This window comes from Fundulus heteroclitus, chromosome 9, assembly GCF_011125445.2.
Source record: "Fundulus heteroclitus isolate FHET01 chromosome 9, MU-UCD_Fhet_4.1, whole genome shotgun sequence".
In the NCBI taxonomy this organism is placed as follows: Eukaryota; Metazoa; Chordata; class Actinopteri; order Cyprinodontiformes; family Fundulidae; genus Fundulus; species Fundulus heteroclitus.
The window spans coordinates 27897039-27924796 of record NC_046369.1 but is presented as its reverse complement, the minus strand read 5'-3'; the positions used below and the strand labels follow the sequence as shown (position 1 = coordinate 27924796).

The 27758-nt window shown below is 39.8% G+C and overlaps 1 protein-coding gene across 1 annotated transcript in view; it reads left to right on the top strand.

The window, feature by feature from the left end:
- Positions 1-27758, top strand: part of ncanb (neurocan b) — a gene marked incomplete at its 5' end in the record, with an annotated part of 192595 nt that overhangs the window by 113225 nt on the left and 51612 nt on the right. The window contains 1 exon segment of the mRNA XM_036141377.1: positions 4831-4947. Within this exon segment, the coding sequence (XP_035997270.1) occupies positions 4831-4947 (117 nt within the window).

Genomic DNA, 27758 nt, shown 5'->3' with positions numbered 1-27758 from the left:
TAAAAACTGAAATCCATGACATGATTTAATTACTGTCATTTAAAAAAGCTTGACACCAAGCTAATAACAAGCTAACGTCTGTTTTTCAGGTCAGGTCATCGCAATATGAGTGATTATTGTTGCTCCTTTGGCCTTCCACACAATTACTGTTCATATTTTTGGCAACCAAATGTTAAAAAAAGGGCCGGCAGTCCATTACTCAACTTGAAAAGGAATTAAACCATAGGAGATCTTACAGTTAAAAGCTTTGGAAACTGTACGTTTAGGAGAAAGGTGGTCAACCTTGATACCCGTAACTGCCTGGTGTTGAGAGGTCCAGAAAAAACGTCGGCTGACCCCGATGAGTACAATGTCACACAACATATTTCCTTAAACTCTGAACCATGTTAGGGAAGACGACTTTTTCCTGGGTTTGAATCTGTGTAACGCCTCAGAACTCAGCTCCCAAAACTGAAATTCAGCAAGGCTCACAGACTCTCTCTTTTACTGTTCCTGCCCATCCTCATTTGTCTTTTTCACCCAGCTCTGCACAGGCAGCTTCCCTCTACCACCTATGTCCTTTTTTTGGACTCCTTTCTGCTCTTTTTGTCTTTCTGTGTGGCAGAAGACAGACACAATGTATGGACTGAGGAAGCAGCCTATTTTAAGACTGGTATGTAATTAATCATAAGCTGCAGTCAGCATTAAGAGACAAAAAAAATTAATCATAGCTTCCATCCAAGATCACATTTTTTCTCACCCTCTTCATGCTAAATTTTAATCTTCTCATTCGTTTTTTTTTCATGTGGTGGACAAGGGCATCTCCCTATCCCATTTCCTTTCCTTCATGCTCCTTTTAATCTGTTTTTCTCCTTCATATTAAAGTTTTGCTCAATCATTCCTCGTTAGGCAGCAAACGACCCTGGGAAGCTAGAGAAACTGTACTTATGCAAATATTTGCGCACAAAACCATGTGAGGGTTGATATATTCAAACAGATAATTTTCTTTTTGGGGAGCTGTTAGTTTTGTCACTCAATCAATACCTGGAATTTTACCACCGAGCCTGCAGGCTGTTATTCGTGGACAGATGGTGAAGAACACGGCCCCATTTGGGTGTAATAAGTCGTTACTAATTGTCTGCAGATTGGATCAATGTCCTGTTCTGTTGCAGCTCCGCTCGCTGTGTCACCACAGACAGCACGGCTGCCATATTTCACTCCTCGCAGATAGCAGCTAGAGGACAAGTCCTTTTTAAGTCATTATTAAGGCAATTTTGCTGGGACCAATTTAATTAGGCTGAGAAATGGTTTCTTTTGAGGAGGAAATTGGACCAATGGAAGGACGCTTTGAGAGTCATTTTATGGCATAAGCACATGCTCCGTCACAGAGGGATAAACACGAACCATCAAAATGTTCTCAAGTCCCAAACATCTGAATGACTGATTTTCCACAGCAGTGAAGAAAGTGCTCTGTGTTGCATTAATGCAGATTCACAGCAGGGGCTGGAGCTACTTCATCGTCCTGTGTGATCTATAGCAGGAACGGCCATGAGAAGCTCACCTCCATGCCTCCTGATACTTTACTATGACAGCTTGATGAGCTAGTGCTCAGCTGTCAGCTATAATCTGTGTGTACCACCATAGTTTTTCCTTGGCGGACCTACATGTCTGTCTCACTGGTCACATTCCTGCTGCCTGAGACATAATACCAATGCTGCATGTAGGGATACTCAGATGTAAGAGTAATATTGTCAGTACTTTGCCAACTACTGACAAAATAATTGCAAGATTTTTGCATTTGGAAAGGTTTGCCCCCAATACATGCAAAAGTATTCATGACTTGCCAACTTGCTGTCACATTACATCCATACACTTTTGTGGATTGCATAGAGTCCTGTGGGAATTTCATGAGATAGATAGGCCAACACAAGGTGGGTTATAATTGGAAATTGGAAAGAAAATATACATCTTTACATCATTTCCTTAGTTTTTGCAATTAAAGTTCTGAAAATTGTTGGTAGTATTTGCCCCCTTTACGTTTATACCCTTAAGTAAATCAGTTATAACCAATGAGCAAGCTTTGAACAGCTGTCTGACTCCAATCCAGTATCCGGTATCCCAAACTAGAAAAAGTATGACACAATTGCATACTTAGACAGCCAAGGAGAGCATTAATCAGAGAAAGAGCTAAGAGGTTTATGGTAACTTTTAAGGAGCCGCACAGATCCTCAGCTAAGGTGGAAGAATCCGTTGATGTGATAATTATCTGGCCTTTAGGGAAAAAGTGGCAAAAAAATTTTTTTATTATGCACTTTGTTCAACTGAATGTTGGGTATATAATATATAATCCTAGTGAAATACATTGTGGTCCATGGTTGTAATTTGAAATACACACACATGTGTACACACAAATTTCACTATTTAAATTTGGAGATTTAGACAAGCTTTTTTTCCACACAGCTTTACCGGTTTTACTTCTTTATATTTGTTTTCTTTGCTCCTTTACAACATCATTTTACACAGAAGCTGTCAAAATACATCATTTGAAATTTGATTTCTTTGTGATATCTTAAGATGATGTTCACTTTGTCATTTTTCATTTTTGTTTTTGTTTTTGAAACGTGTCTTGATGCACAGCTAGGCAATCATCTGTTTCATATGGTATACTGGAAACAACCAACATGTGACAACCATCAAACTCACTTTTTTGCAGTACCAACTCAATACGGAACAACTTAGGCATAGCAAAGCCTGATAGCTTGAGCATATACTGGTGAATATATAAATGGGATATATATGGGATTCATCTCATGAGGTAAGATCCTGTGGGACATGCAAACAGACATAATGGTAATGGCCAACCAACCAGACATTGTGATTTTGATAAGCAGCAGAGGACAGTCGTTGTGATCGATGTCACCTTCCAGAGTGATGAAAACATCAGGGGGAAAAAAAGCACGAGAAACTAGAGAAATACCAAGGGCCGCAGGGAAAACTAGAAAGAGCCTGGAAGGTGAAGACAACAGAAGTGCCCGTGGTCATCGCAGCACTCCGGGCAGTAACCCCCACTCTGGAGAAGTGGCTCCAACAGATACCTGGAGAAACATCAGACATCTCAGTCCAGAAGAGAGCAATCATAGGAACAGCTAAGATCCTAAGAAGAGCAAGCTCCCAGGCCTCTGATAGAGGACCCGAGCTAGGATGCTTCTTGTGGACTTCAGCTCAGAATTTAAATGCTTGCTCTCAGACATGCTGGCCTTGAATTTCCTTGACACTGATCTACTCCTGGATCACAGACTTCCTCTCCAACAGGCCCCAGGTGGTGAGGATTGGGACACAAACATCTGGCCATTGTATCCTCAATGGTGGCATGACACAGGGTTGCGTCCTCAGCCCTGCTCTCGTCACCCTTTTCCCCCACAACTGTTCTGTTATCCACCATACAAAATTGGTTATGTAGGACCATGAACCCGAGAACTAACAGATTCAAAAACAGCTTCTTCCCCAAACCTTTGAGGGCTACCTCACCCCTGCTGAAATCCAACACACCATGATCCGGTTTCTGATCTGATGAAAATCATTTACTCTGCATCTCACTTGCAAATATGTATTCACACACCCAAATGTCTCAGGGACTGTCTGTTTAGACATCCATGCAAAATGCACAATTCTGTACCTAAATTTATTCCACGGTATTGTAGTCTGCTCTCTGACTTTTGACTTGAAAATGAGTTCATTGGGTGCTAAGGACTGTACACACGGCTACGCCATCCCAAACTTTTTGATTCTTTCTTGATTCTTGATTCTTGATCACTTTCCATCCACATCACAATGATGTGTGATTATGTAATGGTCAATCATGTAAAATCCTGCCAAAAATACAATACAATTTGTGGTTGTAATGTGACGAAGTGTGAAAAGATATTCCAATACCTTTGCAGGACACTATATATTGTATGCAATAAATTATGGTCAGATAGGTATCTGGATATAGATGTCCTTATGTACAGGTCTGCATGGATAAACAAACTCACACCAACATGAGGGTATTGCCGTACTTTCAGGTGAAGTGCACTCTGTGCTCCGCTCAGCATCCCCCCTGCTCATACATCATTAAGGGAGTCTGGGCGTTATATTGGAGAAGAACGCAGTGTATTAGATGGCCTAACAGATTGTGTCAAGGCCCTGCAATCCTATCAGGACTGGATAATAAAAAGACACTTAATCTAACTAGTTCCCAACAGACTCTCTCTGCACACAGAATGGAAGGAAATTCTGCGATAATCGCACTGTGCTCCAACTGTCCTTGTTGAAGCCTCCTTCTCACTAAGTCCCCTTCAAAAATTTAAGAGCAGTAATTATAACTTAATCCCCTCCATCTCACCATTTATCCGACCAAAACATTCCTCCACGAAGGGATCGCAGGGAAATTGCCAGCAACCTAAAAGTAGTATATTGTGCTTCCTGCAAAGCAGTAATATGGATTAGACATTGATTTTTGCAGCGCGTATAATCAGCTAATTTATTTGTACCTTAACTCATTGGAAATACCTGAGGTCTGTGAGGGGGAAAAAAACCAACAGGGTGATGGGAACTCTTTATAATAGATGCAATCTTTCACCCTGTAGAAAGACAGAGAGGCAAGGACAAGTCAATGGACTATCAACCCACTCTGCTGCTCCATCTCTATTAAACAACATGGACAGCCTGTCAGGACAATGGCGGGACTTGTTGCTGGTCACGTTATAGTCAATCAGGCAACTTTTGTATTTGTGTTTCTCTTTTTTTTTTTCAAAACTGAATGCAATTTGGAGCTAGCCTTCTCATTCTTTCTGCCTTCTCTCTTTACAGCGGAAAGCAACCCGTGTCAGACCAGCCCTTGTCTCCACGGTGGGAGCTGCCTGCAGGAAGGAGACGGCTATAGCTGCTACTGTCCTCAGGGCTACTCCGGCGAGAACTGCGAGATTGGTAAGTCCCCGTCAGGTCGGAGTGCAGAGGCCTTTGGACGCCAGCAGCTGCACGCGCATGCCGTGTCAGCGTGGCATAAGGGGGAAACAATGACGGGCATATGCTGAGGCTAACATCTGTACTCCACTGTGCACCGGAATCATGGGGGGAAAATGCCAGCTTCACTCGGCAGGATCTGTTTCCAGTCTGTGTTTGGAACTGCGGATCCAATCTCAGAGAAGCGACTGGTGTGCTGGCAGGTCCAGGAGCTTTGTATCAAGCTCCCTGATTGAAAATGAGAAGGGAATATCCATATGCCGGTAGTCAGCCGTGTGTGACAGAGACTTTCGGTGGTGTAGATGCTCAACTGTGTGTGCGATTATTTCCGCATGAATGTGTGTGTTTTCACCTTCTGCCCCGTGAGAAGTAGGCAGCTCATCTTTCCACTCAACTGTGAGATGGGAGAGAGTGTGGCTGTCAGAAAATGATGGCGCCGTGATTTAGGTGTATGAGCCTTTGTGTATGTGCATGTGTGTTTTGTGTGTGTGTGTGTGTGTGTGTGTGTGCGTGAGACAGAGGCATGCAAGGACAGACTGTCCACAGAGGAGCTGTGAGCCCAGCGAGGGGTGGAGTAACTGATGAAAGTGCAGTGGCAGCAGGCAGCACGAACTGCTGCAATGTCTTGACAGGAAAAAAATAAAGAAAAGAAGAAGAAAATCCCTAAAAAATGGATTTGGAAAAATCAGTGACGGCATCTCAAATTAATTTAAGCTAGAGTTTTGTGAAATGAAGTAAAGTGGATCTTTTTTTTTTTTTTTTTTTGTAGTGATGCTTTGTGGTTGATTTCCAATCACCAGGGGTGTCAAGTAGCAAAGTATAAATACTTTGTGAAATTGTGGTAACTTTACTCCTTACATTTTAAAGTATAGCCTTGTTACTTCTATTTTTTTCAGTTACTTTTTGTTCTGGCTATCACTGTTAAAAAGATAAATCAATAATAAGTGAGAGGGAGTGAGAAATTGTTCCACCCTGACACTCTGCATTTGATTGTAATTGGAAGCGGTACTTCACCAAGCTGTTGTTTGCCAACTGCCCCAAAAACGTTAGGAAGAAGTAGAAAAATAAAGCAGAAGATCAGAGCCGATGTCTGTAGCTTAGCATGAAGAGGTCTGCAGCAGAACGTGTACAGAACCTGAGCCGACCAAGTACCAGCGAGGAGGTTGGTAGCCAAGAAGAGTAGACACCTGTACATCCCTGGCCGTATATGGAAGAATCTTTCAAGATGGTTAGATGCTAAATTAACTCTGACATTATTGCCATTAGCTGTAGAATCGAGTATAGTGTTTAACATCCGGCATGATTCTTTGTTATTTTTTTATTTTCCGATTAATCACTTGGATTAATCATTCATTTTGACAGCACTGTCTATTATATATAGACAACCATTTGAGGGTAATTGTTACTACTAGGCATGCCCTGGATACACAAATTTTATTTTCTAATTAGGTTATCTTACATGCTTTGCCCTCATAGATTCCTGCAGCTAAGCTTGGATGTACATTTACATTCTGATAACGGTTATTGATCACTCACATGCCTCTGAAGTTTTACTTCGTCCACTATTACAATACTGTAGGCAACTATTCACATTGCTTCTCCATAAAACACATTTTAATGCTCAGTGGTACACATATATGGTTCTTTAATATAGGTGGCTCAAATTCTTGTTAAAATAATATTATAGTCATAAAGGCCTTTAGAAAAATGTATTTTTGGACAGATGGGGTAGTGCACTAAAGGCCCCTGTGGTGTGGGCGGTCTAACCTTTTGACCTCCCTGGTGGGAGTTAGCTGTGGAATATCTGTGATGATACATGGCACAAATAACAAAGCTAAAAGCATAACAAACAGAAATAAGCAATCACCCTTAAAAGACATAAATTGTCAGAAACAACCAGACACAGAGAAAATATTAACCACCAAGTCAAACAAACTCATTAAACATTAGATCACTGTCAGGAAAATCACTTTTTATCAATGACTTCATTACTGACCATAATTTTGATGTTGTGTTTTTAACAGAAACATGTTTACATGAATTTAATGAAGCACCAATTCTGATAGAGTCAATGCCGCCAAACTGCTATTATCTTTGTGAGAGGAGACGGGAAAGGAAAGGAGTCACAACGTTATTTAGTGATTTACTAAAGTGTAAAAAGGTGTTTCTGGGAAAATTCGACTCTTCAATATTTGGCTCTCCAGGTAAATAGCCCAGTACAAACTATGTTTCTGAATGTTTACAGGCCTCCTAAGTCCTCATCATACCTTTTTAATGATCTTAGTTACCTCCTATCTGTGATATGCGTTGATTATGAATTATGTTAAATTATTGTGGGAGACTTTAACTTTAACGTTGACAACCCTAAAGACAGAAGTGCTAAAGAACTGTGTGACACACTTAGACACTTTGGTTTAACTCAACATGTTAAACAACCAACACACAAACAGGGACATATTTAATTTTTTTTTTTTTTTGCTCAGCCGCAAATTGACAGTGTCATGTCAACACTTTCAAAGTCCTAATTACTCCAGTAAGCCCATAGAAATGTTCGGTTAGACTGTCATTCTCAGATAGACAAGAAATTCCTAGATTTTTGTATATTTCATTCATAGACAGTGTCTGGTGCTATCCCAGTTTCAGTTTTGGGGGATTTTTATGCTGGATAAATGTCTTTACAACCAACAACAACAAAAAATCCATGTTTCTGTGTTGGGTCTTTGCCATAGTTCCATCCCTCGTTTTTTATTTTATTTTTTTATTGCCGATTGGGTTGCAGGAATTAAAAGTGCAGAAGAGAAAACCAGTAAGCCCCCTCCCTATTGTCACTGTACAGCTCATTCTGGGGGAACCCATGATGTCCCCAGGCCAGAGTTCAGCCACCCAGTAGAGGAAGCTTATTTCAGCTGCTGATGATCTATATCTGGTGGCCATAGGTCAGGCTTGAAGTATACCAGACCAGTAAATCAGGAGCCTTTAGGCTCAGCTCATTCTTAATCATGGCAAACAGTAGCAGCTCCCCTATTACTGCAGATGAGGCCTCAAATCATCCATATTCTGCCCCATGCTGCAGCTTATAAACTAGTCTTGAACTCCTGGTCCAAGGCAGAGACTGACCCCTTACCTGGAAAGAGGAGTTCACGCTCGTTTTCTGCTTTATTTCTGCTTTTCATTTTCCGTATTGCTGTTGACTTCGATGTATCTCTGTCCAGACCGCTGGCCATTCATGCTTCTGCAGTGAAGCATGAGTTTCTTCAGTGAAGTGTTTGTCATCCGCACAGTCTGTTCTGTCTGTGCTGCTGTAGTTATTTTATATTTGTTGTTTCAGAGATCCACAGACCTTTTGTTTTGTTGCTTTGTTTCATTGGTTGTTAAGCTTTTGCTACAACAAAGGAATATTTGGAGTAAATATCGGCTCTTAGGTTTAACGTTCCGAAGAGGATTTTAATGTTGACGCACAACCTTGTTCCAGCTTTTATTGATGCAAAGTTTTTGCGAACAGCACTCAATCTGGTGCATTGATTGTGGCTCCTGGGGAAATAACTATGGGTTGAACTGCTTAAAAATATGGATTGCCTGAAGGAATCACACTGAGCATAATATGGATATTAAAGAAACTCCATTCTAATGTTTTTGCCCTTGGACTAGTCTGCCTTCATCCCTTTAATTTTCTTACACACTTTAAATCAAGCCCTAAGAGTTAATTCAAGCTTTTTCTACAGTGTATGCCCTTTTGTCGGAGCTCTGTGTTACTTATTGATCCACACAGATACAATGGCGTGAGCAACTGCTTTGGGAGTCACAACTCAAAAAAGGTCAAAGATTAGATGGTTAAGGTCAAGAAGGGCATCTTGTCCTCAGGCTGATTATCGTTGACCTTTAAGACTTAACGTAGAAATACTTAATATTCAAAACTAAAGGTGGGCCTGACTCGGAGATCAATCACCCACTGGATCAATAATTTTTCACACACACACATATATACACACGCAAACATGTTCATAAGGACTTGCATCTGTCTATCTTATTTCAAGAACCAAAAATCTTTTGTTGTCACTGTGTGTTACAATAATAATATTTTAAATAATATTTAAAATAATATTATTTGCATGTGCTATTGAGCCTAAAAGAATTGTGGTAGTTTTCTGGAGGAACTTGAAATAAATGCTGACACCTCTGTAGGTGTAATGATAGATTATATTCCATTAATAGCATCATTTTCTACGACTTGATTACTTACATGTCTTTCTCCTAGGGATTCCTTGGCTCTGGAGAATTTAACTGCTCTGGCCAAGTATTTTTAAGGTGTTGTCATGCTGATTAATTGGCTAAAAAGCTGTGCAGCTAAAGTTATTAATATGAATTAACATTGAAAAAAAGCCAAAATGGTTAATTTTCTCAATCAGCAAAAGGTTCCTTTTGATTTTTTCCCGGTACAACACAACACATTTTTTGAAGAAAAGGTTTAATCATTAATTGATCAAATGTACAATTTTAATTCCAAGGTCCTTTGGGAGCCATAAAAACCTTTTATCTTGTTTATTTCATTTATTTTTGCTGCATCCACCACTGCTCGCTTCAGACCTGAGATGCACAAAAACCAATACGGGATCTGTTTACTGTAGGTAAAAGTATAGTTTGAGCAAAATATTAAAGTGTCACTTCAAAACCATTGAAATGCCGGATTTTGCCCCTCCCCTGGACTAAAATTGCTATATGATATGAAAACTCCTGCCACTTATCTTGCTGCAATAAAGAGGATCTCACCAAGTGCCTGCAACGAAATCCACCTTTAGGCCCTTTGCACACAGAACCAGGATGAATTGTGCTCATGAAGATAGTTTTCCCAGCTGGGAAGACATGTGCACATCTCCAAACTGCACACATAGTTGTGTGGAAGTTGTCAGTTCTTCAGACTGCAGCACAAATACAAAATGTTAGGGTGTTAAGGTGTCAAAGAAAAGACCCAGATATAATTTTTAACACCCAGGATAGTAGCTGATTTTAAGGTAGTTTTAGCAAAAATTTGGGCTGCACAACTCAGAAGATTAGCTCAAAGTGATCAGTGAAAAACACATAATTCCTTCTGACTGTAGCTGTAAAGGTATTTATGAAAAGTGAACTGCCAGGCTAAAATTACTGTAAAAAGAATCCATGGTGTGCTATGCTCTGCATTTGTACAGATAGGGGCTTTATATGCATCCTCTCTTTGCAGCTAATACATGAAAATATAATTTTCCTCTTATACAGCGAGGCTGAAACAAATGGAGAAGGAACAGAAGCCTTTTTGAATTAATAGGGCAACTTCACCTTTTTATTTGTAGTATCTTGCGACAGTTGTGATTCTCTAGGCAGTTGCATTGTAAGAGGATGGTCAGGAAAGCAGCAGAGAGAAAAATGTGCCTATTTATTGTCCTGAAGGGTCATTATTGCCTTCAATCTGATTTAAGGTTCTCTAAATTCCCTTTAATCCATTGACACTTGGATGGTCTTGGAGATCCAGTAGATCATTGGGTGGTTCCTGTCCTGTGTAGGGAACCTTTGGAAATTTAATGGAAAATTAATGGAGCTAAATGTTTATGGCCCTGTGTGGTTATCATTCGTGTAGTGCAGTATACACAATTTCTTTGTGTTACAATTATTTTATTTTATGGTCAGGACAAAAGCAGTAATAAATCTTATATATTATAACTTGAGCATAGCTTGCTCTAACATAACTAGCAGATTTTATCCCACTGACTAAAATGTTCCACATGCCTGATCTAACTGAAGGTAAATAATTTCCTCTTGCAGAGCATGAGAGGCAATAGTAGCACCTTTAGAAAAAGCCAAACACAAATCAGTAATGGAAACAGGAGCTGGTAATACAGAAATAGTGTAGAATAACATAAACAGCAATGGCAGTATACATCTGAGCAAAATACAACTAAACTGAACAGAAGAAGTTACCATTTTTACCACTACTAGAGGGTTGGTTTCTCTGCAGCCTACCCTCGCCTGGTTTGACAGGAAATTAATTAATTCTGAGTCCTGGTTTGTTTTACACAAACAATGAAAATAATATTCACCTTTTAAGCTTGAAGTCTTAGTAGGAGCTTGAAGCCACGAGAAAACTGTGCATGCTTAACATTTTTACTTGTTTTGCTTTTAGCCCTGCAAAAAAACTGTGCTGTTCGGGTGTTTCCAGCTCATGATGTATAGGACAGGTACACAGCAGCTAGTGCCACAGTTTCTTTAGATGTGATTTTTTTTTTCTGCGAGTGCTATAAATAATTAAAACAAATGTCACAGCAACTATAAATAGCTATATCTATGTGCAGCGGTTTTGTGTAAAGACAGCTGCTCTGGCTCAAAGAGCACTTTTCCCTTGCAACACAATCCATTTGTGTCGCTCTTTTTCTTTCGAAAGGTTGCATAATTCTTAATTGTATCGGAGGAAAGTGTTTAAACTGTTAACAATACACAGTTTCAAAAAGGAATTGTGCCATTTGGGGTTTCTTTTCCCCCATAATAACTGATACCAAATCTATGTTTACCTAAAGAAATGCTGCTGTTCGAAAGGCAGTTATCCAGAAATCTGAAGGTTATCATTTCATTTACAGGTCCTTCAGTTTGCATATTTAATGACTTTGGTGCATTTGTGTGCTTACAAAAGAAACATCATGCTTTGTTTAAATCAGAGAAGATAGTGTGCAGTTCTCAAATTGAGTGATTCTTAAAGCCCCAGAGTGTAAGATTTTCACACTGGTGCACCATCTAGTGGTGCGTTGAATGAATTACATACAACTTTGCCATCATAGCCACTACGGAAGCCTTGGAGTATAATAAGTGTGACAATGTAAACATGTCCTCCATGTATATTAGCTACTGCTAATAGCTATGGTCATCATGTGAAATGGTTTTGCCACTGTTGCCAAGTCTGCTTGTTTTTGTAAAGTTGCTTTTGCGACTGTGTTTTTTTGGCTCGTTTCTGAACGTACAGTCGCTTATTTGAGCTCTAAAATAAGTGACTATAAACACCAGTAAAGAGACACAGCCGGTCTTCCTGCTGTATTACAGACAGTGAATGGGCCGGCCGACCCTTCTACCTACTGTACATACACACCGTTCGTCAGTCTCGGGGGAGAGAGAGTGACGTCGGGGAGATAGAGGCGAGCAAAATGATCTGTTTCTACCAGGGGGGACCGAGCAGTTGATGGACGACACTGCCCTGTTTCTAACAACGCCAAAAATAAACTTCACTCTTATATTAAATTAACATCCCTGTCCAGCAGAAAGCCTGAAACCTCCGCATCAGTTCTGAGTCCGCTGTCCCTCAGAATTATCTCCACTCCATCTGGTTATTACTAACTACACTAATATAGACTAATTTCTCCTGGTTATTACTAATTTCTTCTTTTCTTGGTTACTTTTCCTTCTTTTCTTGGTTACTTTTTCTTCTTTTCTTGGTTACTTTCTCTTCCCTCTCGCAAAGAGTATAGTGCTCCATTTCAACAGAAAACGGCAAATAGAATGATCTACGGTCGTCTTTGCTTGTTTATACTCCTCCTCCACAGACAGCGCGTCCTCATATAGAAGACAGACAGGGAAAATGCATAATGCTGACAATTTTGTCCCCTTCCGTCTTCTGAAATCAGAAATAGGGACACAGCATGGCGCCTCCCAGCGGGTGCACCAACACCTGTGTATTTATAAACTACTAATTCTAAGTTATGAGGCTTTCATTTCCGATGTGAGATTATTAGACTTTGCCAGAATATGTATTTATACAATCAATACTTGATTTTTGCCAATTAAAAGCCAAATTAGTTACACACTGTCCCTTTAAGACAGGAGGGTAATTCATTTTCCTGCTGTTGTGGAGTTATGCACTTGCTATCCTTTAAACATGTGCACTTATTTTTCTGCTGTGCTGTGTGACAAACACGAACATTGTCCAAACTAAACCTGGTATGACACTTTATATAAAACCATCTGTAGCAACAGCCAGTGGTATTTAGGCAGGCAAGCAGTTACAGTACAGTTAATATATCACTGCTTAGTCATCGGTGTCTAATGATTGTTCCCGGTCTGTCCTGCAATATGGAAAATGCTCTTTTTATGTTATTTTATTATTATTTTTTTAATGATTAAAAAGAGTTTTAATGATCTCAAACTGTGTTTTAAATCGTTTCACTCTAAATAAAACCAACTAGGTTCAATACCAGCAAGTGGTTTAGGTCCTAAACTAGAAATGACCAACCTGGATCCATAAAAACACAGAAATAACACTTTAATTTAGGAGCAAATTAAAAAGCATGACCAAGATGCTTTCTTCAGCATCATAATCCAACTGCAGTGCATGTTTTCTAAGGCCTCGGCTACACGGAGACGAACACGCTAAATTTTCAAAAACAATTAAGAAAAATGTGCAGTGCGGGGATAATTCCCCATTGAATGGACAAGCAAACAAGGGATAGAGCAATTTTTGGGATACAACCCTGACAGTTGGCTAGCTTTGTTGCTTGTTTTTAGGTACTTGTACCACGCCTTGTCAGTAGGGAACCCTGAGTGGGTAGTCATGTTACCCAAAGTCAAAACCCGCCGCTGGCAACGGCTGAACTAACTGTTCAACATTCACTCCTGTATTAGAAGAATTTGTTCCTTCTGGTACTGTGAAGGAATGATCCTTTAAATCATCAACAATGAGAAAAATCGGCAACAGTAGAAAACGTTCAGTAATAAAGCTCCAAGACTTCCAGGACAAGATCTTAGATTCAAAAACCCACAAAGTGATAATAAGGGTTCTCTGTTTTTCACTTATCCACAAGCACCTGTTCATGTTCAGTTCAAACATGGATTTCTGTGGGAAAAAACGTATTAACCTGTCTCATCTATCTCTTTGTGTGGGTCAGCAAATCGCTTTGATTCTAAATGGAACAAGAGTTGGGCAAATAATTTATGGTCAACTGCTGAAAGACCTCAATCAGCCCATCTGTCCACAAGTTAAGCGAGAGATGGAGAGCCGGCGGGTAAATAAATTCATGCCTTCAGCTGTTTATACGCAGGGAGATGACCGTCAACATTTATAATATTAGAAACCGCTAATAGCTGTTGTTTTTTTTCCGTGACTGCTCAAGACAGAATCAAAATAAATTGCTGTTAGATAAAGTGTTTGTTTTGGATTTCAAATTCAGTCCGTGGAGTGAGGTCAAGATGGTAATTGATCCTGTTACACGGAGAAAATTACTTTGCTAACTCTGCTCCTGGTTTCCATTACTCAACTCCTGTTTCCTTCACATCTCTCACGTGTGGGTTTCCTACTCACCCTGATGTTTTTTCTCCCTCTTTTTAGAAAAAAACAAACACAGACGCAACCACGTGGATGTAAAAAAAAAAAATTATGTAATCTTTAAAATATGTATTACTTTATTTTAGTTTCTGTTTTGAATTAGACATTGCTAACTTCATAGCTGTGAAGGATAAAGGCTACTGAAACATAATAAGCGCTATAAACACATTAATTCAGCACTCTGGAAGAGCAACCCAAAAGAATCCTATTTATTTGCATTCACAAACAAACTAACAGTTTTTTAATCAGATGCAATAACTTAGTTATAGTGGAGTAACAGATTTGTACAGAAGGTGCACAGCTAGAATCAGTAAGTAATAGTGCCTCTAGGCAGGATTATGTTCATCCATTGCAGAAAGATGTTTAGTTTTATTTTAACATGTACTTTTACTTACATTTAAAAGATTATTTAAATTATTTGAAAAAAAAATTTTTTCAAGTTTTAAAACAATGGTGGTAGAGATGCAGTTCACGGAAGGTATGAATTTAGACTTTTATTTGAGCAATAAAAAAAATAAAAAAACTGGATATCAACATCTAAAGCAGTATATGTGTCCAGGTCCTCGCATGGCTTTTTCCTTGGTAGAAAGTTTGCTGCTTTTCACTCTGCAACTTTACACATTCTCTTTCCTCTCTTCCAATCCTGCTGATTAGATCTGATTCACCTCTCCAACTTCTTTTCTCTGTCCCCTGCCAGCTCTGTATCTTTAGTTTATCAAAAGTGAATTTTCCTTTCCTTTCCTTAAATTGATTTCTCAGATCCAATTTTCATACTTCCACCTGAGTTGCCACTTTATTTCACCTTCGTGTTTTTTTTCTTTTTATCAATGCGCTATCCCATTCACGGCGCATTCCATGTTAATTGGCCCTCCTGCTAAAGATAAGCAAAAAGCCATAAAATAAATTCATCATTTATTGCCATTGTGTGATGTCAAACTTGAAAGAAAAAATACCATTTACCAAATACCGGTTTTACAAAAATCATTAGTAATTCCTTCTTACGTGCCTAAAACATTCCTATGATAAGAATTTATTTGAAGCTACTTTTATCTTGCTTAGGGCTGAACAAATGCTTGTATTTATGTTACTGCCATGCAAATTGAGGAGTAGAGGAGAGAAAACCCTGAAGCTTGTTGTTTATTTAGAGTGGCATCCTGGGGTCACCAAGTCTCCCAAGAAACCATTAGATGCTACAGACTTGGTAAACCAGTTGTTTTATAGTGATCCCAAAAAAAATACTTTTCTTTCCTACCATCAGAAATGTAAACATGGGGGAGTTTGCTAATCTGTGTCTCCTTTCGGTCATTTGGACTGATAAGATTAAGACAGAACTTTATGTGACTTGGTCGTTAAAAAAAAAGGATGGATGCCCCAAGCTCGTTTCTTTTCCAAACGTCCGGGGACCAATGAACTTGTTAAAATGCTAGATTTTAAATAAATAAAAACCTTTAAAACATGTTGATGCTGTGTGTTTCGGAAAGATAACTGGAAACACCGTAACTAAATCATAAATGGTTCACCGGACATAAAATCAACCTTATTTCAAGAACAAGGGGGGGACCCAGGGAGTTAACTGAAGACAAGCGAGCGTAAGACCTTGGACTGCAAGGATAAGAGCCAGGGCTTTAGGTGATTCTAGAGAGATTTTGAAAAGAGGAATGGCGTATGATCCCCTCTCTGTTTGCTCCAACCTTGTGAGATGTTATAGAAGACAAAGTGCTGCCCTGTTGGCTAAATGGAGCTTTATGAAGGACTGACAGCAGTGGTACCAATAACTGTTGCACCAGTGACTTTGGTAAAAACAGTTATTTGAGTAGGATTTCTTTCTTTGTACTGAAACAATGTCCTTAAATTGAATTTTCTAGATGTCTTTATATGAGGTTATTAGACTGTGCTGCTGTGGTAATGAATTTATTTTTAATATATGTTTTTCTACATCTCAGACAAAGGTTTTTTATTTATTTATTTATTATTTTTTCTTCTTCTTTTCTATTAAATGTTCACTTATATACAGAAAGGCTATAATTTATTTATTTATTTTCTTTTACTTTCTTTTTTCAGGTATCACATTACACATGTCAGCTTAAATAATAATACATATGATTTAGCAATGGTATCAAGGTGTTACACGATTGTATCTGTTGCTTTATGTCTGTTGGTTGTGCTGTTCTTTTTGCGTCTCTTTCCAGGTGATGGAGCAGACAGAGGACGTTTTATCATTCTCTTCCTTTTATCTCTTCTTTCTTTCACCTCTTCTCTTTCTTTTTTTTTTCTCTTCTTGTTTTTCTTTTACTCCCCTACTTTCCCATTGTAGTGTCCATATAATTTGAAATTCTCCCTGCAGGAATCACAATAAAGCTATTTACATGCATAAATCAAGCGGAGCATTATGGCGAAAGCTGTTTTTTGCTCCACTTGTGAAAGCAAAATCTGTCGAGCTCTATTTGGCATTAAGATATCAATTCTTATTGCCACATTGCTAGACAGGACACTGGAGAAGAAAGGGTTTTTTTTAAACACCCTCTTCTCCTGTGAAACGTCCAGGACATCCCAATGCTATTTGACATCAGCAGCAGCTATGATAATGGAGAATATTGAAACTGCTCAGGATAGCCGACATAGTGCTGAATGCAAGCTTGAAGCCACCTCAGCATCTCTCCAAAATAACACATTTCATTTCCTTCCAGCCTCTAACCTTTCCCCCCTCGACGCCTCTCTTTCTGGCTCTGTTCCCCGTTTCTTCCTCTTGCACACTATTTCCCTGTCAAAGGCCAATACGATTATTCATGCAGACATGTCTCAGTACTCATGCATAAAAGTAAACTTATCCCAGCCCCTACATTCACTCAACTGCACATCCCAATTGCCAAATCTACTTACTATAGTGCCAGCAAAAGATATTCTACTTCTATCCCGCTGTCTGTCGCTCACAGAGCTGACCTCGTGCACCTGGCACCTGTTTTGGCCTATCATACATAAAAATCAATATGTACCAGAGACTATATATATATATGGAGCTAATGCACAACTCGTGTTAGAAGAGGCTATGAGAAATCTCCCCTGCTGTGTTTCTGCATTAACTAATTCATCCTCTGAGACCGACTCGTCTCATATCAGCTCATGTGATTCTGTCTGAAAGATTCATGAGTTTGAAGCTATTAATATCGTTTCACCACACCAGCCTCACTAAAGTGTCCACAGATCTGCACAATGAGGTCAAAGGCAGGAGAAGGGCAGGAGGCGGCGCGGTGTAGTTGGTTTTTATTGTGGTATACAAAAAGATACTGTTTCTCGCATATGGTAAAAATACAGTACCATGAAAATTCATCTCCTTTCAGATTTCGTCAGGTTTTTTTTTTTCTTTTTAGTCACACCTAAAAGTTTCAGATCATCTGACAGGTTTCCCTAACAAGGAAATAACAATAAATAATAAGTAAATACAAAATGGGATTTTTTCATTTCATTTATTAATGGTGACATGTCCACATTTTTAGATCTTAAATACATTTTGTTTTGTACTTGGACCCTCCAGAAATGCAGAAAAGTCAAATGCAGTCCAAGAGCTATGTAGATATCTTTATATTCTTTTTGCTCCTGTTTTTCAAGCCGTTCAGTTTTTTTTTGTTTTTTTTCTGTTGTCTATTAGCAATTTCACGAATCAGCCATTTTTGTTTCTCTGAGAGATTTTGTAGTCCAAGCTGAAGGAAGCTATAGGTGGATCAGTCATCGGTTGTCCCCCAGCATCCTGCAAAAATGGCCGAATGGGCTGGAGTGGAGAGCTCTGCAACCTGGAGGGGGGAGGGGGAGGGGGGGGGCAGGGTGTGAACTGCCTCCTTTAGATTTAAAGAGACAGCACCAAAACTAGTTGCTCTTAGAAGCACCTCAGAACAGGGGTAAAAAGGGGAAGCATGAGGGTAAATTAAGAAGGAATTGAGACCAAAGCACTGCAGTTCCACTTTATATAGTACACAACTGAATGATTTCAATGTGAAAAGCATGATATGTCCCCTTTAAAGGGCAAAATCTATCCAAACCATCCTGGCCCTTTGTGAGAAAGTAATTGCCCCCTAAACTTAATTACTGGTTATGCCACCCCGGTTGTGTCATCAAGCATTTATGATAACAAGAAATGTGTTTTTTGACCCATTCATAGTTGGACTTGTTGGTGTGCATCACCCAAAGGAACTTGAGCTTAACGACGGAAGCGGTTAGCGTGATATTTTCCTTTAGTAATTTTTCCTGGCATCAGAATTTATGACTCCATCAGTTACATTGACTCGTCCTGCATCACCATCACCATGTCTGATTGTAGCAATGACTTTTTTTCTGAAAAGATATGTAGTTTTTAACGAAGATCTAACAGGTTGTTTGAACACCTTTGAACATCTTTTTTCCTTTCAGTCCACTGAATATTTTTCTCAAAAGCCATGGAGCTCAAGAGTTTCCAGGTGTTTAGATGTTGCTCTGAGTTCTTTTGTGACCTCTTGGGTGAGTTGTTTCCGTGTTTTCAGAGTAATTGTGGTAGGCCGGTCACTCACCAGGTTCACAGGTTACTTGTTTTTGTCCATTCATGGATAATGGCTCTCAGTTGTTTGCTGGAGTTGCAAAGCCTTAGAAATAGCTTTAGAAACCCCTTTCCAGACTGAAACATGTCAACGACTTTGTTTCTCTTCTGGACTTCAATTTCTTGGCCATGGTGTGTTGCTCTTTGAGATCTTTTGACTTTTAATTAGTCTTACTGTTTATTTGTTTTTTGTGATTTCTATAGCTCTCGCAGTTCTGGGTGTGGCTAATGAAATTTTACTCCAAAATATCTGGTTAATCACCATTGATTCATTACTTAACAATGGAATAAATTGTATTTTAACACTGGGCCAGGTTTGTCTGGCTATCTTTTTCCTTAAATAAAACAAATCATATTTTCGAAATTGCATTTTGTATTTTCACAGACTTACTCTGATGTCAAAAATTCAGATAAACTAGTCTGAAGCACTTAAGTGTGTCAAAAAATGTGAGAACTGTAAGGTTGCACCTTGGTTTTCAAAGCACAGCAATTTCTCTACAGGACTTAGAAAATTTATTTAGCTATTTGCGGGAGCTAAATGTGGGCAAACCTGAGTTTGTGTTTCCCCGTTTAGAAACTAGGTACAAAGATGGATCTGTCATTAAAACATAAAGAGGCAGTTTGCCCTCTTTAAATGAGACATTGAGCACACATTTCAGAGAAAGTAAAATTAGCATTTCCCTCTATTTTTGTCTGCCTGCTATTTTTTTTTTTTACAAATAAGATTCATTCTCAAACCAATGTTCTAAACATCAAAACAAAATTTGGACATTACAGCGAGCCGTGACGTCCAAAATAGAGAGGTCGTGAACAAGACAGACATCAAAGCAAAGCCTGCTAGAGAGAACGCCATGTGTCGCTCTCGCATGTGATCTGGGTGTCACAGCTCAACCGGTGCCTGCACTCTTTTTGCGTTAACTATGAGTAATTCAGATGCATGTGTGCAGCACATCCAGGCTGCCACACAAGAAGGGACGATAGAAAAACATTTACAACGCTTGGGACAGACAGTTCTCCAGACATGACAGCAGCTGCCGAGACTCTTTCCATATAAACATCTGCCTTGCGCTGCACACGCTTTACAGCGAGAAATCACTGTGTATCACAACAATAGCCACTTTTATTGAACTGATGACTTACATCATGTCTTAAAATGCCTTCATTATAAGCTGACTCTAAATGCGAGTAATCACAAATACTCACGATTCATTTTTCAACAGATGCGTGATTAATTGTTTAGACTTTTATTATTATTAATCGATTAACGGCCCGATTTTCTAATCAGCTGGCTCAAGAGAGGTCAACTTCCGACCACACACAAGAAATCTGCTTCCATGTGTGGTGCTTGATGAGTGTTCTTGGGTGTTTGCACACATCCTTCTGTCGGCTTTGCAAATCCAGTGCAGAAAAAAAGCAAATGTAGGCTTCATGAATGATGTGGAAATTAGAGGAGATGGCACTGCTTACTGAATTCCACCATCTTTGTATCGCAATGGTTTATGAAGAAAGATAGATGGAAAGAGCCAATTCTGCCAAGCAGCTCCACTCAGGATAGCCCATTCAGTCTGTCATTAGTTTCCTCTAATAACAAATCCTCCAAGCTCTAGAGGTTTGCTTGTTGATTGATTTTTGGCTCCTGTTTCTTGACTTATACTATCCTGCCATTAGAAACAGGCGTCTCTTGTAATTGAGAGCTTGGATCTCAGTAAGACAACCAGTTTTAAATAAAGGTTCAACAAAAAAAAAAAGAAGAAGATAATGATACATTGCCCCGTGTGCAAAATGTGTGCAAAATTGACTTTCAGACTGCTGTGGTTTCACCCTAACTTTAAGACATTAAAGTCGCTTGTTTTAGGGAAACTGACTCAGCGAGGTGACTCTAGTGAGTCAGGCACCACGCTGAATGTGACAGTAAGTGTGCAAGTGACAGAAGACGTGTCTTTGTGATTGATGGGTTGCAGTTTGTCACAGTTTGTCCGCAGCTGAGGAGCTCTTAACAGGCTATGATTGGCTGGCACAGCCTGTGTTCGCATGCCTCATTAATTCCTCCCTGCCCATGGAGTCTTCAATCAGCATTAGGGTTGGCTATACCCCTCCGCTCGTTTGTGTCATGTGTGCTTCCATACCGGAGCTAAAAGGCCAAACGATTTGGTGCTGATTAGTGCTGCTGGACCTGCAGCTGTCCGAGAGACTTTCCCGTTCGTTGGATAAACGACACGAATACAAAGAGACACAAAACGTACACACCCGGGCACCCTCGGATACAATTTCAGCCAAGCACAAACAGAATCTCCTCGAGAGGGAAGTTATACGGCTTTCATTAAAGAAAGGAATGTGTGCAGCGTTTAATTTTTTAGTTTTCAATCAGGGTGGACACTTCCTGCTCCCCTCACTCCTCAGGACAATGAGAAGTAAAGGACATACTGACTGCGGAGCTGAATGTGAATGAGCTGCATGCCGTGTGTGAGTGTGTGTGTGTGTGTGTGTGTGTGTGTCCGGTATCTTTCTTTGTACTGAGCCATCCCTAAATTAATGAGCTTCTGGCTGAGTTGCAAGGACTTTTTTTTCCCAGTTTTTCTTTTTTTCTTTCCTCTTCAGCACATATTCTCACCTGCCACCATCTTCAAAATGCTTCATCTTTTTTGTACCTCTTTCTAATTTACTCTTCACCCTCAATTCCAGGCACGGTGAATGAATATGCATGAATGTGGTTTATATACGTTAGATTTACCGGAGGGAGGTTGTAAATGTGCTCAGTGTGTGTGTGTGTGTTGTAAGGCTCGTAGTAACATCTCTGTGTACGCAGGATGATGGCTGTAGGAGGAACTGAGGGATATAAAGGCTGGTCACATATAAGAGTGACAAATTGATTTCCCATGAAGACCGAGGACAGGCTTTTACACATGGGGAGTCTTATCAGCGTTCCAGAAACACTCACGGGTTGAATGACAAGTACGCGCGAACTCTGCTGTGACGCTTGTGTAATAGAGTTAAAAAAAATAACGACAACCATTTGAGTACATTGCGCAGGTGTAGGAATTCACGCATGCTTTACCTTCACCCAAGTTTCTGACTCTGTTGAGGTGGAGATAGACTTTTCCTGAACCTCCTAACTCTGACCAAAACAGACAGAAGCTTAAACACACACACACACACACACACACACACACACACACACACACAGGAAGCTATTATTCCATATAAGGTTAGAGTAAAATACAATAATAGAGAACAAGAACAGCAATGAATTACACTACACCAGAAACCTCAATGAAAACACATAACACAATAAAGGTAAATGTAGAGCAACTCATGTGATTGTGTGTGACTGTCCCTTTGGTCAGAAGTTAGGAATGCTGATGCTGTTTCGGAAAAAAAGTTGTTTTCTGAGACACCTTCATTCAAGGAGGCAGAAAATCAGATGTAGAAAAACGTGGATGTTAACCGTCTGCCGAGGTTTTCCTGGCTTTCCTCCCCGTCCTGTCTGCATACATTTGGCACAGAGGCTTGTGTGGTTTTACTAGTTTTTCTTGTCCATGATACAATCCTGTTTGATTTTACATTTTCACTTGCGGCTTAAGCGACCATATAAATATTAAAACGCTACAAGGCCTCATTAGGAAAAAGGGAGAAAAAAGATTTTTGTTTCAACTGGATCCAATTTTACTAATCTTGCCATCTCCATAATTTTTATTCCATGCTCTCCATGGTCTCGTTCGGGGATGGGGCCTGCATGGTGCCTCATCAAGAAGGTGCAGGGTTTGAATCCTGCCCAGTGTTTTTCTCTGGAGAGTTGATATGCTCTGCCTGTGCATTCTTGGTCTTTCTCTGGACACTCCAGCTTCTTCCAAAACAGTCCTCAAACATGCTTCGAAATTGATTCAGTGCTTTAGGATTGGGTATTCCTTTGTTCCCGATATGATACACATCCAGATAAATAGGGGGTTCTCACTGACGTCACTGGCCAACTTCCGGTCCGCCATATTGGGTGGCACACTTCCTTATCTCTAGTTGTCGTACACATATTTTCGTATTGCGAATGGATAAGTACGCCAGCACGCTAGAGCGACCAGATAAGGACGTTTATCTGAGGAAATGTTCCGTGATCGACCATATGGACCCCTATGCCCTCCACGGTGCCTTGTTTAGCCGTAATCCAGATGATTGGCCAAATGTAGAGCACGGCGACATAGTGCATTACCTGGTGTTCGGTGAAAACCCTCTGCACACTCTTGAGGAAATGAGAGCTTACAAGGATCTAGAGGCTCACAACCAGTTCACATCTGGTTGGGAACGAGATGTCGAAGTTATCTACATCAAGGAAATCGCCATCATACGTGGACGGGTGAGTTTTAATAAGATGGTAAAAATGTAAACAATCCGAGGCAAATGTGTCGCATGCTTCTGCGGTGGCTGACGGCCGGCCGCCGGCTGTGCGCGAAGGCGCTTGACTGCAGGGCCGATCGACGCCGCTCGCTGCTTTAATTATTTAAGCAGAACAATGACCAGTGCAAAATTAAGTTGTATTTACCGTATTTACGCCGGTGGGCGCCGGTAGCAAACAGTGGGAACACAGCAACTCGTTCAAAGGTAAGCTGTGCTCAGACGGGCTCTGGCACATGCTAACCGTTAGTGCTAACAACCACTCACGCATGTAATGTACTTTTAACTAGCTGCTATGTGTTTCAAAGGTTTAGAACACACTCTCATTGACATCGGGATACTGTGGAAAGTTATGTTCGGTCGTCTTACAGCCGCGATCCAAGCGGGCCGACGACTCTTTGTTATCTCTAACAGTTGTTCTCCGTGGTTGCGCCTCCAGGTAGGAAAGCGGTGGAAAATTAACCCGTTTCTATGTTTTTCCCATGGCGATCATGTGTTGCGCTGTTACAGCCCACAATACAGCAACGGTTTACATGTTTTAAATACTTAACAGTTAATTACCTGTGACAAAGTGAGCACCGCAGACTCTGGCGTATTCCAGCTTAACACCGTCCAAATCGGACCTGGATATCCGTGTCAGCCATAGGTGACGGCGTTGTTCAGACAGCTGTTTTTTTTTTTCACACTGATTCACGATTACGGCTGGTAGGCGATAGAAAGAGCGTTGATCTCCACCTCCACGGGCCGTGCAACCAACCATTAAGCACGTTTACCCCATTGTTCACTTCCAATACTGCCTAAGGCGTCATACAATGCAGGTCAACGGTGCGAAACGACTGACACCCAATATGGCGGACGCGCAGAGTAGTCACGTGAGCGTGACGTCAGCTGAAAACACCCTATTAGCTTTTCAGGAATTGTTGCCAGTGCATTCATCTATTTAAACAGTATGTGTTGTTTGTCTGAGTGTCATGTGTGAATCTGTGTGAAATCTGAGCTGGTGTTTCACCAAAAAAAATTTATGGTTGCATAATGATAACAAATATTCTAAATGTGTATATATATTATTTAATAGGATTCGATTCTCCAGTTGCGTTGTTGTTATAACCTTTGTCATTACAAAACGTCATACAATTAATTCAGCCCAATAGTGCAGGGCTTGCCAAAGTGGGGGTCGTGTGATGATCCAAATTATGATAAAATGTCTGACTTTACAGTGTCAGTGTCAGAGATATATTTGTTTTAATATAGCACATTTATACCTTTTAATTATGGAATTGTGTTTTTTATGAGAACAAAGTTAGAATATTATGCATACAAGATTATGAGAGTGAACACAAGTGGAAGAAGTTTTTGTAAGAGTTCTCATAAAATTACTACTTTATTCTCATAATCGTTTGGCTTTATTCTCGGAATTTGCAAAAAAAAAAAAAAAAACAACACCCCACCGCACCAAAAGGGGTTATCGGTCTCTGGCACTGTTATTTTGAGGGTCACAGGCTGATATCACAATTCTGCCACAGAACTGTTTACAAGCTTATCTCCCTTTTAGTGAGGCAGCAGCGAGCAGAAACAGGTATTATTTGCATTACAAACATTGAAAAATAGATTAACCTTACAAAGAGCGGTCTTTAAAACTGCACAGAAATGGGAGAATGTAAACCCCGGTGACCTTCACTTAATGCAAAAAACAGCCTTGTTGTTAAGATAAAAACTATAGCAGAAAGATAGTTTAGCTGTTGTGAGAATTAAAATCAAGAGACCAAAATATTTTAATGAATGTCAGAACACCTTTTGATCAATCTAAATAGCGCGTATAAAGCTGTACATTGGTGCTTTTTAAGGACTCATTTGTTGCGGGATACAGCATGGGAGTCACCAGGGAGAAAATAATGCAGCCTTATTGTCAGAATGCCGGCAGTAGACCTTTTTTCTAACAAGAGGTCACTCACAAACGTTACTTTCATCACAAGGGCTAAATCCGTCCAGAAAATCTGTCAAAAAAAACTCAATGGACCTAATCGACTTTCATCATGTTTCAGTCAGATTAATCTTAATCCCTGGTGTGAGTGCATGATTATTTTTCCTGTGTGTCTCTGTGTGACGAACTGACAGGCTGTCCAGGGTGTACCCCGGCTCTCGCCTATTATTGCTCAAGGGGAAGAGGACTCAAACAAAAGCATTTTATAAAGATGTCATATAAATGATCTAGTTTGTTTAAAGTCTAGACTGAATCTGTATAGTAGATGTTTATATAATCTATTTTGAGCTGAAGAATAAAAGAATAAGGCAAGCAGCATTTTTAAAGCACCACGATTAGTCACTACCTCTGAGGAAGACCAATAGCACGACCAAGTTGAAAGAGGAAATAGATGTTGCAAAAACTGATGCTGATGTTGCATTCTCTATCTGATCTCTTATATCACCCAACAATTTTTTTTCTGGTTATGATCTGTTTTTTATTACTCCAAAGGTTTAGATTTTTTCTCTCTATTTTTATTTATTTTTTTGGCTTCTCTGGCGGTTTGTAATCTCAACAGCTGTCATTTTTGCTCAAAATGCTGCGGAGCCCCACTCGAGCAGAGTGACTGCCAAATACAATTACGTCTCATTCTGCAAATATTAATCGTATCTGACACGAGTGTGCTGAGTGAAATGCCACATCGGTGCCAACATTCAAACATGCTTGCAATGACTGTCTGGTTTCTAATGTGCTTTGTTTAAGAAGATCGTCTAAAGGGTTGAGCTGATGGAATCATGATGCAAAGATGGCAACATGCTGTTCTACATTTACAAAAAGTCCTGTTAATAACTAATGGCCAGGTTTTAGCTTACCACTCTTACACAATATCCTGACCATCTTTGATTATTTATATAGTTTTCTGTTATTAGACCCCAGATCATTGGGCAATAATCTCCAGTCATTTATAGTGATATGAAAAAGTATTCACATTGCTTAAACGATCTCCCCCTTCATGTGACGTTACAACTACAAACTTCAATGTAATTTATTGGAGTTCTAAGTAAGACCAACTCAAAATTGACAGGAAAAATGGAAGGCAGGCCAGAATAAAGCAATTTTTAAGTGAAAGAACGTTTCTGTAAAGTTCGCTAAGCCCGAAATTGACTTTTTTTTCTGATATACCTCGGACATGGACGCCTCATGGTGCTGTCTCCATATCCAGGTCATTCTTTTTACAATTTACTGCACATTTCTTTAATGTGTGGTGCCCTCCTCATGCTTAACGGGTGTGCGCTTCATTTGAATTTGAACCAGTATTGGTATTGGCTCAAAAGCTGTTGTGACATCAGCTGACGTCGGTAGCTCTGCGGCTGAGGGGTATAAAAATGTGCCTCCATAGCAAGTCGGAGATAGAATAGTGAGCTTTGCGATCTTTAAATCAAGTTTAGCAATTTATTAGCTTAGCATCTAGTTAGTTTATTTATCATATATTTATTTTATTATTTATTTGTTATTATTATAGCATTTATTTGTTTTCTATCTTCGGATGCCTCGGGAGGCTCGGTTTGGATTTCGTCACTTTGGTTTCTGTGTTTTGTTTCTGTCTGTTTCTCTGTTATGAACGTCTTCTTCTGTCCTGTGAGATTATTTTTTTGTTGTGTTCCCTGGTTTAGTCGGTGCAGCTCCCTGCTCTCCCTCAGATCTCCACCAATCAACCTAGTCATTAAATACACTTCCAGTCAGACATTCGTCTGATCCTTCAACCTGTTATGCAGTCACCTTTTATGCTGACCTGTTTCCTGAATGCTGTTTATCATCATTAACGGATCATTCCCCGTGTTTCTACCGACATCTTGTCTTCATGTGTATCTAACCATATTTGGAGCTGTGACTGAAATAAAAGATAAAGTATTTGCAGAGAGGGGCTTAATAAAATGTACAGCATATTGTCCTGATTCTCATTTGTAAGAAAAAAAAGGAAATACAAATTCCCATTAATAATCCAAAGAAAATACATTGATTACATTTAATGAATCTCTGACTTTCATGAGCATTAATTCACAAAGAAGAAATCACATAGATGTTCTTATTTTTTTTTTTCAACTTCTTGCAGGTCTGTGTGTTTCGTAGCCGATCTTTTTCATCTTCTTACTAGACCAGCAGCTTGGAGATGAGGAAGGAATTGGTTAAAGACCAGAACGAAAAAGAGGGAGATAGAGCATGAAAGAGAGAAAAAGATAGGAAAAGTCTTTCAAAACTACAGGCTGGCATTTTTGATCGACTGTCGGTTCCAAACAAGCTACAAAAACCACAAATAGGTCTTCCTAAAGAGTTACCAGAGGGCACTTATTTGATTCAGGAGCCCTCTCCTCAGAAATAGATGCAAGACTTCAGCATCTCGCTCCACTCTGAAACGCGTTACTATATAAACTCACTGTCAGTGATGAAATGATACTGACAGGGCTGAGGGGAAAAAAATTATAATTTCCCTCTAATATTACCACTTTAAATGTGTCAGGAATAACGACAGGAGA